General features: G+C 42.7%; 1 protein-coding gene across 2 annotated transcripts in view; it reads left to right on the top strand.

The window, feature by feature from the left end:
- selenos (selenoprotein S) overlaps nt 1-13,058 on the top strand; it is a 40,720-nt gene that overhangs the window by 18,401 nt on the left and 9,261 nt on the right. For both annotated transcript variants that reach the window (XM_043677671.2, XM_043677673.2), the window contains exons 3-5: nt 4,851-4,957; nt 9,576-9,665; nt 11,199-11,262. In XM_043677671.2, coding sequence (XP_043533606.1) covers nt 4,851-4,957; nt 9,576-9,665; nt 11,199-11,262 — 261 coding nt within the window. The remainder of the gene's footprint in view (nt 1-4,850; nt 4,958-9,575; nt 9,666-11,198; nt 11,263-13,058) is intronic.

Raw genomic sequence — 13,058 nt, 5'->3', positions numbered from 1 at the left:
TTATTGAGGAGCTCCTGAAGAGATGTTCTGGAGTGGAGATGGTTGATTCCAACAAGCACAACCATCTTTCTTTGTGTCTGGTATGACTCCAACCAGCAGAGAGTTTGCGAGGGCTTCTTAATATCACACTCTGTCAAATGTAACCTGGATGTCAAGGACAATTACTCCCACGTTACCTCAGGAAATCAGTGTTTCTGTTCACGGTTGATCAAAGGCTGTAATGAAGTTAGGAGCTGAGTGGCCTTGGCAGATCCCAAACCAGGCATCACTGAGCAGATTGTCGTTAAGCATATGCTGTTTCATATTACTGTTGATGACAGCTTCCATCACTTCACTGTTGATCAAGAGTAGATTGATGAGATGGTAATTGGCTAGGTTGAATGTGTCACGATGTGTATAAAACGTACCTCGGTAAGTTTTTACATTGTTGGGTAGATGCCATTGTTGTAGCTGTACTGGACAGCTTGGCTGAGGTATCAACAAGTTCTGGAGCACAAGTCTTCAGTACTATTGCTGGAAGGTTATCAGGACCCCACAGCATTTGCAGTATGCAGTACCTCCAACTGTTTCTTGAGATCACATGGAGTGACTTGAATTGACTGAAGATTGCATCTGTGATGCTGGAGCTACTGGAGGAGGCCAAGATAGGTCATTAAGTTTGTACTTCTGGCTCAGAATTGCTGCAAAAGCTTCACCTTTACTTAATGCACTGATGTATTGGACTGTTCCAAAATTGAAGGTGATGTTTGTAAAGCATCCTCCTCTTGTGAGTTGCTAAATTGTCCACCACTACTCATGACTGAATGTGACAGGACTGCAGAGCTTAGATCTGATCTGCTGGTTGTGGGATTGCTTTGCTTTATCACTTGCTGCTTATGTTGTTTGATAACTTCACCAGGTTGACCCCTTGTTTTTAAGTATACCTGGTGCTGCTCCTAACATGCCCTGCTGCTCTCTCAGTTGAACAAGGCTTGATGGAAATGATTGAGTATAAGAAATGCCAGGCCGTAAGTTTGCAGATTGTATTGGAATATGAGTCTGTGCCCACTGCACCATGAGTTGCTGAGTTGTTTGAACAGTTTGAAGTCTGTCCCATTTAGAACAGTGATAGTGCCACACAACACAATGGAGGGTATTCTCAATATGAAGGTGGGACTTTGTCTCTACAAAGGTTGTGCAAAGGTCACTCTTACTCATGGACAGATAGATCTACTGGAAGCAGATTGGTGAATGTGAGATCGACTATGTTTCTCTCTTGTGGTTCCTTCAGCACCTACAGCAGACCCAGTCTAGCAACTTTTAGGACCTGACCAGATCAATTAGTACTGCTGCTGCTGAGCTACTCTTGGTGTTGGATACTGAAATCCCCAACCCAGAGTATATACCGAGCCCTTGCCACCCTCCATGCTTCCTCCAAATGTTCAACATGGAGTACTGATTCATCAGCTGAGGGAGAACGGTATGTGATATTCAGCAAGAGGTTTCCTTGTTTAACTGATACCATGAGACTTGTTGGAATCCGGAATCAATGTTGAGAACTCCCAGGGCAATTCCCTCCTGATTTTACTACTGTGCTGCCACAAGTGCTGCAGGACAGGACATATCCAAAGATGGTGATGGTGTTGCCTGTAAGATATGATTCTATGATTATGACTGTGCTGTTGCCTTCCAATTATTGTGCATGCACACAAGGTGTTAGTTGGAAGGATTGCAGCGTTAACAGGGCTGTTTCTGCTCTTATCTTTTCTGGTGCCTCAGTCAATGATATGTGGTCTATCTGGTATGATTTCTTTGATGAGACCTTTTAGCAGTTGTTACAACTGAATAATTTGTTAGGCTATTTCAGAGGGTTGTTGAGTGCATGAATCACAAAAGGTAGGTATGGCAAGTAAGGAGTGAAGCTAACAATGTTCTAATTATTTGAGAGGAACTGGAAACAGGTTATGCTTCAATTATATAGGACATTGGTGAAATCACATGGTACCAGTCTCTTTATTTCAGGAAGGATGTAAATTAGTTGAAAGTATGCAATTTTGGAGAAGATTTGTAGCTCAGGTTGTGGATCACATTGTGAGTTTGTTCACTGACCTGGTAGATATGTTCTCAGATGTTTTGACACCATGCTAGGTAGCATCATCAGTGAGCCTCCATGAAGCATTGGTGTTCTATCCCGCTTGCTACGATTGTGTCTTGGTCTGTTGTGGTGAGTGATATCAGTTCTGGTTCTTATTTTTGAGACATTGGTAAGTGGGGTCCAAATCGATATGTTTGTTAATGAAGATCAGCCTATGGGATCACCAATATCAGGACTCTTAGCAGAAGCAGTTATGCAGAGGTTAGAACGAACAGCCCTTCCCATGATCCAGCCCAAGCTTTGGGTCTGCTATGTGGATGACACCTTTGTCACCGTGAAACGCAACAAATTAGAAGAAACCCACAAACACAAACATCATCCTTACTGGTATAAAGTTCACCAAAGAGGAAGAGAACAATAACAGACTCCCCTTCCTAGATGTCACAGTAGAATGAAAAGCCAATGGAAAGCTGCAGACTAGCACATACAGGAAAGCCACACACACTGACCAGATACTCAACTACAGGAACAATCATCCCAACACCCACAAATTGAGCTGTGTCAGGACATTATTTAAACGAACCACAACCCACTGCAGCACCCAGGAACTACGAGAAGCCAAGGGCAAGCACCTATGCAATGTATTCAGGAACAACAGTTACCTGATAAGTGCAGTCTGCTGATTCCTACACAACAGATCTAAACAAGAAGACACAACACGCCCAGAGACTCTAGCCATTCTGCCATACCTTAAAGACATCTCGGAGATGACGACCAGACTACTCAAACCCCAAGACATCATGGTAGCCCACAAACCTACCACCACACTGACACAGCTCCTGACAAATTTAAAGAACCCTGTACCAACAACCAGCAGAAGGAATGTCCTATACAAAATACCCTGCACGGACTGCAACAAACGTCACTTTAAACAAACAGGCAGGAAACTAACCACCAGGATACATGAGCAACTATCACAGATGAAGAGAGACACCAGGTCAACTGCAATAATACATCCATCTTGGGACAGGCTAAACAAAGACACTCATGAGAATTCGTAGAGGTCTGGCATTGAAACCGGAACTCTATTAACAAACATATCGGTTTGGACCCATTTACCAACCTCTCAGAAAAAGAACCGGAAGTGATATCACCCACCACATCAGACCAAGACACGTAGCAAGCGGGAGAAAACACCAGCGCTTCATCGGAGGTTCACTGATGATGCTACCTAGCATGGTGTTGAAAAGTCTGAGAACACATTTACCACCTCAGTGAGCAAACTTACAACCTGAGTTGAAGGTAGTTCAAAGAAGGTTTTACAAGGCTAATATTGCAATTGGTGGGGTTATCTTATGAAGAAAAGTTAGCTGCACTTGTGTTCACTGGAGTTTAGAAAAGTAAGAGACAACTTAATGCAACGTGCAGTATCCTGAGTGGTCTTGACAGGGCGGTTGTGGAAAGGATGCTTCCTCTTATGGGAGAATGTATAAGTAGGGATCACTATTTAAAAATCAGAGGTCACCTGTTTAAAAGATGAGAAGTTTTTCTTTAAGGGTAAGTGACTTTGGAACTTGTTCCTCAACAGGTAATGGAAGCAGTCATGGCATATTTTTTTAAAGACGGGTAGGACCATTTTTGATTCACGAGGGTAAAAGATTTGTGGCTAGCTGGAAATGTGAAGTAATCTGATTGCTCCACCATTTAATAAGATCATGGCCAGCTTCTAGATGCCAATGATCTATTTTCATATAGTTCATACAGTAATGCTGAGTTTTGGAGGGGTGAAACGGAACATTGATATGTGGGCAGAGCAGTCAAAAGATAAAATTACATGTGAAAACTGCTGATGTTCAAAGTACTTAATGACACGTGTACTGAATACCTGCTTTGCATTGGTCACCACTGCATACAGTTCTGGTTGCGACATTACCAAAAGGATGTGGATGCTTTGGAGAGGGTGCAGAGGAAGTTCACCAGGATGTTGCCTGGTATGGAGGGTGCTAGCTATGAAGAGAGGTTGAGTAGATTAGGATTATTTTCATTAGAAAGACAGAGGTTGGGGGACACCTGATTGAGGTTGACAAAATCATGACAGGGTGGATAGCAAGAAGCTTTTTCCCAGAGTGTGGAACTGAATTACTAGGAGTCACGAGTTCAGAGTGAGAGGGGAAAGGATTAGGGGAAATATGCATGGTAAGTTCTTTACGCAGAGGGTGGTGGGTGCCTGGAACACATTGCTGTAATTTTCTTTGTTCTTTTGTTCTTTATATCACAGTCGAGCATGAGGATAACATATCAGGTATCTCAGTAAAATAAAACAAGGGAAGAGCAAACTTGATTCAGTGTCAGTAAATAACTGTGACAAAGAAATGGAGACAAAAGCTAGATATCCAGGACCCAATGAATTAATTCCATTTTTTATTTTGAGTTTTCCTTTAGCCCTTAATTCTATTGTGTTGGCACAGTGACCAGTTATGAAATAGACTTCCACATTTAGCACAGTGTTCACTAACCAATCTAATCTGGAGTGAAGGCAAGAGGTTTTCAGTCTGTCTTGGATAGTTAAATTGAGTCATCGTCATTCTCAATTATTCTTGATTTCTATTTAAAGTTGCCAGAAATTACCTATTCCTAATAGTGGTTGACGGTTACAAAAGCAGTCATGAAATTTCCATTGCCAAAAAAATCTTGAAGAATTTTAAAAAATAAATTATTTCATTGAACAAAGACAAGTGCGCTGCTTATGGAATGGTTTTATTCTGTTTGAAATTAGAACCATCATTAATTATGAGGCGCCAGGAAGCAATGGATGCTGCTCGCAATCGGATGCAACAGGAGCTGGATGCCCAGGCAGCAAAATACCGAGAAAAGCAGAAAGAAGTAAGACTGCAGCAAATTAGCTGATCACAATGTTAACACCTGATTTGGAGATGCCGGTGTTGGACTGGGGTGTACAAAGTTAAATATCACAACACCAGGTTATAGTCCAACAGGTGTAATTGGGAGCACTGCTCCTTCATCAGGTGGTTGTGGAGTACACAATTGTAAGACACAGAATTTATAGCAAAAGTTTACAGTGTGATGTAACTGAAATTATACATTGAAAAATACCTTAATTGTTAAGTCTCCCATCTGTTAGAACGACCATGATAGTTTCACTACTTTCATATGTAAATCACAAAACTATTTTTAAAAGTTATATTCTCAGTTTAAGATTAGATTCCCTACAGTGTGGAAACAGGCCCTTCGGCCCAACCAGTCCACATTGACCTTCCGAAGAGTAACCGATCCAGACCCATTTCACTCCAACCAATGCACCTAACACTATGGGCAATTTAGCATGGCCAATTCGCCTGACCTGCACATCTTTGGACTGTGGGAGGAAACCGGAGCACCCAGAGGAAACCCACACAGACACTGGGAGAATGTGCAAACTCCACACACAGTCACCTGAGGCCGGAATCGAACCTGGGACCCTCGTGCTATGAGGCAGCAGTGCTAACCACTGAGCCACCCTACTTTAACAATTGGTGTCAGCCTAGATAATGAGTTGAAGGTATTAGCCCCCTGTGTGCTGTTGTCTGTGCCATAATGTTTAGAACATAGAACACAGAACAATACAGCGTAGAATAGGCCCTTTGGCCCTCAATGCTGCGCCGACCTGTGAACTATTCTCAGCTCATCCCCCTACACTATCCCAAAATCATCCATGTGCTTATCTAAGGATTGTTTAAATCTCCCTAATGTGGCTGAGTTGACTACATTAGCAGGTAGGGCATTCCACGCCCTTACCACTCTCTGCGTAAAGAACCTGCCTCTGACATCTATCTTAAATCTATCACCCCTCAATTTATAGTTATGCCCCCTCGTACACGCTGACGTCATCATCCTAGGAAAAAGACTTTCATTGTCTACCCTATCTAATCCTCTGATCATCTTGTATGTCTGTATCAAATCCCCTCTTCGCCGCCGCCTTGCCAGTGAGAACAGGTTCAAGTCTCTCAGCCTTTCCTCATCAGATCTTCTGTTTAGACTGATTCTAATCTAAAAAATGAGTTAAGAGTCTTACATGGATTCATGCAGTTTTTGAGCAAAGTACAATGTAACTCTGCAAGTACAAGTTCACCCCACAAACGTGTGGGGTGGGGGGTTGTAGGTGTGTGTGTGTAAAGGAGTCTAAGTCTGTGAGAGGCTGCATATGAGAGTGTAGGAGTGTGTGTGTCTGTGTGGTTTCTAACAGATGAGAGACTTAACAAACAATCAAAGTATTTTTCAGTGTATAATTTCAGTTACATCACACTGTAAACTTTTGCTATAAATTCTGTCTTACAGTGTTTGTTCAATGTGTGCAGGAGAGTTTCCTGACACAATATGTAGACAGGCCAACAAGAGGTGAGGCCATACTGGATTTGGTTCTGGGTAACGAACCAGGCCAGGTGTTAGAATTAGAGGTAGGTGAGCACTTTGGGGATAGTGACCATAATTCGGTGATTTTTACTCTCGTGATGGAGAGGGATAAGTGTGTACTACAGGGCAAGAGTTATAGCTGGGGTCAGGGAAATTATGATGCGGTGAGGCATGACTTAGGATGTGTGGCTTGGAAAAGTAGACTCCAAGGCAAGAGTGTAAATGATATGTGGAGCTTGTTCAAGGAGCAACTATTGAATGTCCTTGATAATTATGTACCTGTCAGGCAGGGAGGAAAGGGTCGTGCGAGGGAGCCGTGGTTTAATAAGGAATTGGAATCCCTTGTTAAATGGAAGAGGGCGGCTTATCTCAAGATGAGACGTGAAGGTTCAATTGGGGCGATTGAGAGTTATAGGGTAGCCAGGAAGGACCTGAAGAGAGAGCTAAGAGCAGCAAGGAGGGGACATGAAAGGTCCTTAGTCGGTAGGATTAGGGAAAACCCTAAGGCTTTCTATAGGTATGTTAGGAATAAAAGAATGACTAGGGTAGGAATAGGTCCAGTCAAGGATAGTAGTGAGAAGTTGCGTGTGGAGGCGGAAGAGATTGGGGAGACACTGAATGAATACTTTTCTTCAGTATTTACTCAGGAACAGGGCATTGTCGTCGATGTGAATACTGAGTCACAAATAAGTAGAATGGATGGCTTTGAGGTAAGTAGAGAAGAGGTGTTGGAAATCCTGGAAAAGGTGAAAATAGATAAGTCCCCTGGGCCTGATGGCATTTATCCTAGGATTCTCTGGGAAGCAAGGGAGGAGATTGCAGAGCCATTGGCCTTGATTTTTATGTCCTCTTTGTCTACAGGAGTAGTGCCAGAAGACTGGAGGATAGCAAATGTGATTCCCTTGTTCAAAAAGGGGAGTAGGGATAACCCTAGTAACTATAGGCCGGTGAGTCTCACTTCTGTTGTGGGCAAAGTCTTAGAGAGAATTGTAAGGGATAGGATTTATGCACATCTGGATAGGAATAATGTGATCAAGGATAGTCAGCATGGTTTTGTGAAGGGCAGGTCGTGCCTCACAAACTTTATTGAATTCTTTGAAAAGGTGACTAAGGAGGTTGATGAGGGGAAAGCGGTAGATGTGGTATATATGGATTTTAGTAAGGCGTTTGATAAGGTTCCCCATGGTAGGCTACTGCAGAAAATACGGAGATATGGCATTGAGGGTGAGTTGGAGGTTTGGATTAGGAATTGGCTGGATGGAAGAAGACAGAGGGTAGTAGTTGATGGCAAAGTTTCTTCATGGAGTGCCGTCACTAGCGGTGTTCCGCAAGGATCTGTTTTGGGACCATTGCTGTTTGTCATTTTTATAAATGACCTGGAAGAGGGGTTAGAAGGTTGGGTGAGCAAGTTTGCGGATGATACGAAAGTCGGAGGAGTTGTTGACAGTGAGGAAGGATGTGGCAGGTTACAGCAGGATATAGAGAAGCTGCAGAGCTGGGCAGAAAGGTGGCAAATGGAATTCAATGTAGCTAAGTGTGAGGTGATTCACTTTGGGAAGAATAACAAAAAGATGGGGGACTGGGCTAATGGTCGGATACTTGGTAGTATGGATGAGCAGAGGGATCTTGGTGTCCATGTACACAGATCTCTGAAAGTTGCCACCCAGGTAAATAGTGCGGTGAGGAAGGCATATGGCGTACTGGCTTTTATTGGTAGAGGAATTGAGTTCCGGAGTCCTGAGGTCATGATGCAGTTGTATAAGACTCTGGTGCGGCCGCATCTGGACTATTGTGTGCAGTTTTGTTCGCCATACTATAGGATGTGGAGGCACTGGAACGGGTGCAGAGGAGGTTTACCAGGATGTTGCCTGGTATGGAAGGAAGATCGTATGAGGAAAGACTGAGACACTTGGGGCTGTTTTCATTAGAGAAAAGAAGGTTTAGGGGTGACTTGATTGAGGTGTACAAGATGATTAGGGGGTTAGATAGGGTTGACAGTGTGAACCTTTTCCCACGTATGGAGTCTGGTATTACAAGGGGGCATAGCTTTAAATTAAGTGGTGGTAGATATAGGACTGAAGTTAGGGGTAGGTTCTTCACTCAGCGAGTCGTAAGTTCATGGAATGCCCTGCCAGTAGCAGTGGTGGACTCTCCCTCTTTATGGGCATTTAAGCGGGCATTGGATAGGTATATGGAGGATAGTGGGTTAGTATAGGTTAGGTGGGCTTGGATCGGCGCAACATCGAGGGCCAAAGGGCCTGTATTGCGCTGTATTCTTCTATATTCTATATTCACAATTGTGTACTCCACAACCACCTGATGAAGGAGCAGTGCTTCCAATTAAACCTCTTGGACTATAACCTGGCGTTGTGTGTGATTTTTAACTGTGTACACCTATTGTCAATTGATGATTTTGATGTCAATATGGGAAATATAATTTCAAACTGTACCAAGACAAAAAAGTATTTCCACACTGCAGGACAGCAAGACATAAGAAAGTTAATTAGACTCACAGGGATACTGAAGAAAAGCTTTGTTTAACAGCATGTCGTTGAGCAATGGAATGTTGGAATGCAATACCTGCATGACTGGTTTAAACAGAATCAATTGGAATTTTCAAAGCTAAATTAGATGGAAAAGAGAAAGGTTAGTGTGTTCTGGAGAAAGAACAGAGGATCAGGATCAATTTGAGACGTCTTTGAGAACCAGCATGGTCACGGTCGGCCAAGTGGCCTCCTGAGCTGGAAGATTCAATAATTCACAGAGGATTAGCAAGCAAAGTGAATTGTAAATTACATGAGGTTAATGGAGTTGGCAGATGGGCTACCAGGCACAAGTATATTTATTGGGATAAGTGTCAGTCAGGATTGTTTTGGGGGGAATACCTTGAGGGAAATGTGCAGTCAAAAGAGAGACAGTGATGGGTATGGAGAAACTGAAGGGTTAGATACATCATTTACTGAACAAGAGTGTGAGCCAATACAGTGTTAAAATGTGCCTATTGTAAATAGAGGCAAAGTGTAAGAAAATAAGGATGAATTGACTTTTGTGATAACTGACTTATGTGTGAAGTTCCTTTTGTTTTGTTCAGATTGAAGAAGAGAAGAGGAGAGAGAAAATCGAGGCATGGGAGAATATGCAAGAAGGAAAGAGTTTCCGGAAGAGAACCAACTTGCATCCTGTAATATGATTCTTATGTTTTGTCGTGACTATTTATTATTCCATGGTGTTTGGGTAATGCTGGCATGGCCAGCATTTGTTCATTCCTAAGTGCCCTTGGATTAAGTGGCTTGTTGGGTTATTATAGAGATAATTAAGAGTCAACCATGTTGTACAACAGTCACATGTACACTAGTCTAGGTAAGGAGATAAGATTTCCTTTCCCAAAGGGCATGAGCGAACCAGATGGATTTTTTCATTCATTTGTGGGATGTGGGAGTCAATGGCTAGGCCAGAGTTTATTGCCCTCCATTAATTGCTTTTGAGAAGGTGACGATAAACTAAATTTTTGAATTACTGCAGCCCATGGGGGTAAGTACATCCATTGCGCTGTTAGGGAGGGAATCCAGGGATCTTGATCGAGTAATAGTGAAGGAATGTCAATATATTTCCAAGTCAGGATAGTGGTTGGCTGAGAAGGGAGCTTGCAATGTTGCAATCCCATGCATTTGCTGACCGTGTCTTTCAAAGTGTTATATTCAGAGCGTTGGAAGGTGCTGTCAATGGACTCTTGGTGAGTTGTTGCAGTGAACACTGCTGCCTTTGTGCATTAGTGTGATGGGAGTGAATTTGAAAATAGTGGATGGGGTGCAAATTAAGGGGAATGCATTAAGCTGTATGGTGAGGAACTTCTTAAACCCTGATGGAGTTGCACTTGTCCAGCAAGTGGAGAGTATTCATCACGCCCTGACTTGTGTCTTGTAGATCGTGAATAGCTTTTGAGGAGTCAAGAGGTGAGTTCCTTTCTAGCCCCTGATCTGTGATTGTGGCTAGTCTGTATTTATGTGGCTAGTCTGTTTCTGATCAATGATAATCCCGAGGATGTTGACACGGGGATTCAGTAATGATAGTGCCATTAAAGATCCCTTGTTAGAGATAGTCATTGTCTGGCACTTGAACGGCATGAATGTTTAGATTAGATTAGATTAGATTAGATTACTTACAGTGTGGAAACAGGCCCTTCGGCCCAACAAGTCCACACCGACCCACCGAAGCGCAACCCACCCATATCCCTACATTTACCCCTTATTACCTAACACTAAGGGCAATTTAGCATGGCCAATTCACCTAACCTGCACATCTTTGGACTGTGGGAGGAAACCGGAGCACCCGGAGGAAACCCACGCAGACACGGGGAGAACGTGCAAACTCCACACAGTCAGTCGCCTGAGTCGGGAATTGAACCCGGGTCTCTGGCGCTGTGAGGCAGCAGTGCTAACCACTGTGCCACCGTGCCGCCCACAAGTTTCTTGCCCAAGTCCAAGCCTAAGCCTGATTATTACTGAGACTAACTTTCAAATCCAGATTTATTAATTAATTTGAAATTCTACAAGCTGCTGTGATAAGTTTTAAACCCCTGGTGCCAGGGTATTAGTCTGAACCTCCAGATTTCTGTTGAGGATTATTTTGAGTGTGGTATTTGTTATCAACACTACCTAATCTAGACAGACTGTTTATAACACTGCACTAATTATGTCATTGTGTTTAACATCAGGAGTCAGAATCCAGTACATTGAGTGCAGCAAAACCCAAATCTGACAAGAAATCCCTGAGAGGCGGTGAGTGCTTATTCATTCGTGCAAAAATAGTAAATATGTTTAGGAAAAATGAACAAATACATAAATGTTTATACACCATAAATGCTGTAAAGTCAAAATTATTTTTACTGTATTTCACAAAGTTGCCAGCACATCCGCTTAATTTGGCATAAAGCTATTTAAAAGGCTCCAAATTCGGAGTAATAACATTACCTTATCAGGCTGGAGGAGAACTGTTATGTTCTGACCTGAATTGTGTGGGTCAGCTCAACTTGAGTCTGACTAAACTTTGAAGCACAAACTCCCTCTTAAGTGACTGGCGGTTTAACAAGTTTCTCTGCAGTGGTTTCTAGGAGTAAATCTGCTCAAATCTTTAAGGAGCAGGTTGAAAAATGGTTTTTAAAAAAGCATTTGGGATCTTGAGCTTTATAAGTAATGGCATAGAGAATAAAAGTAAGGAAATGACTTGTTGGAAACACTGATTATGCCACAACTACTGAAGTATTATCTAAATCAGGGCACTGCAATTTAGGACAGATGTAAAAGGATTTTGGAAAGATGCAGAAATGTATTATGTAAATGGTTTCAGGGATAAGGGACTTCAGTTGTCTGGAGAGATTGGAGAAGCTGAGCTTGTTGTCCTTCAAGGGATGTTAAAAGGTGATTTGAAATCATGAGGGTTCTGGACAGATTAGATAGTTAAGATTGACAGAAAGACCAAGAAGTAGAGGACACTGGTTTAAGGTAAACGTAGACATAGAAACATAGAAAATAGACGTAGGAGTGGGCCATTCAACCGTACCAGCCTGCACCACCATTCAGTATGATCATGGCTGATCATGCAATTTCAGTATCCCATTCCTGTTTTCGCTCCATACCATATAGCTGCAAGGGCCACATCCAATTCCCCCTTGAATATATCTAATGAACTGGCCCAAACAGCTTTCTGTGGTAGAAAGTTCCACAGGGTCACAGCTCTCTGAGTGAAGAAATTCTTTGTTATCTCAGCCCTGAATGGCTTACCCCTTATTCTTAGACTGTGACCCTTAGTTTCGGACTTCTCCAACATCGGGAACATTCTTCATACATCTAGCATGTTGATTCCGATCAGGATTTGTATGTTTCTGTGAGATTCCCCCTCATTCTTATAAATTCCAGCAATTACAAGCCCAGTCAGTCCAGTCTTTCCTCATATGTTGGTCCTGCCATCCCAGGAATCAGTCTGGTGAGCCTTCGCTGGATTCCCATGTTGATGCCTGATTGAGTTCAGCAATCGCCAGCTGCAGCTGCTAGTGTGGACAGAGAGGAGAAGAGTCAATTCTTACAACTTCACAAATGCCTTTATTAATGTATTATACCCTGCACTTATTTCTTACCTATTCTATTACAAACTAAAACTTGTATATTTCCCACAAATGGTATTAAAAACCTATTCATACACCTACTCAAGTCCCCTGACATTCTCTCTCTCGCGCTCTCTCTCTCTCTCCCCTCCACATCCCTGGTGTAGGATTTACTTCTGCAATGGTGGGTCTCTGGAGCCTCTGCCTCCAGGGTCACCTTTTATCCTTTCCCTTTATCTCTCTCGAGTCATAGCGTCTTTTCCCCATTGGCTCAGGCTCATCTGTTCATTGCATATGGTTTCCAGATCAGGGACCTAGGTAGCATTACCTCATTGCCCCTTGTCCAAATAAGGCTTCTGCATTACCTCATCTTTCCTACTTTTTTTTTCTGCAGAATATAGTTGGTACCAAGCAGTACCTGGATTCCGGTCATTCTCAGTTCACAAGCTGTTTTCCCCTGTGTGTCAACAGATT

Source organism: Chiloscyllium plagiosum, unplaced genomic scaffold (genome assembly GCF_037043375.1).
Source record: "Chiloscyllium plagiosum isolate Xiang-an unplaced genomic scaffold, Cpla_swu_hap1 HiC_scaffold_39, whole genome shotgun sequence".
NCBI lineage: Eukaryota > Metazoa > Chordata > Chondrichthyes > Orectolobiformes > Hemiscylliidae > Chiloscyllium > Chiloscyllium plagiosum.
This window is presented reverse-complemented; position numbering and strand designations above follow the sequence as displayed.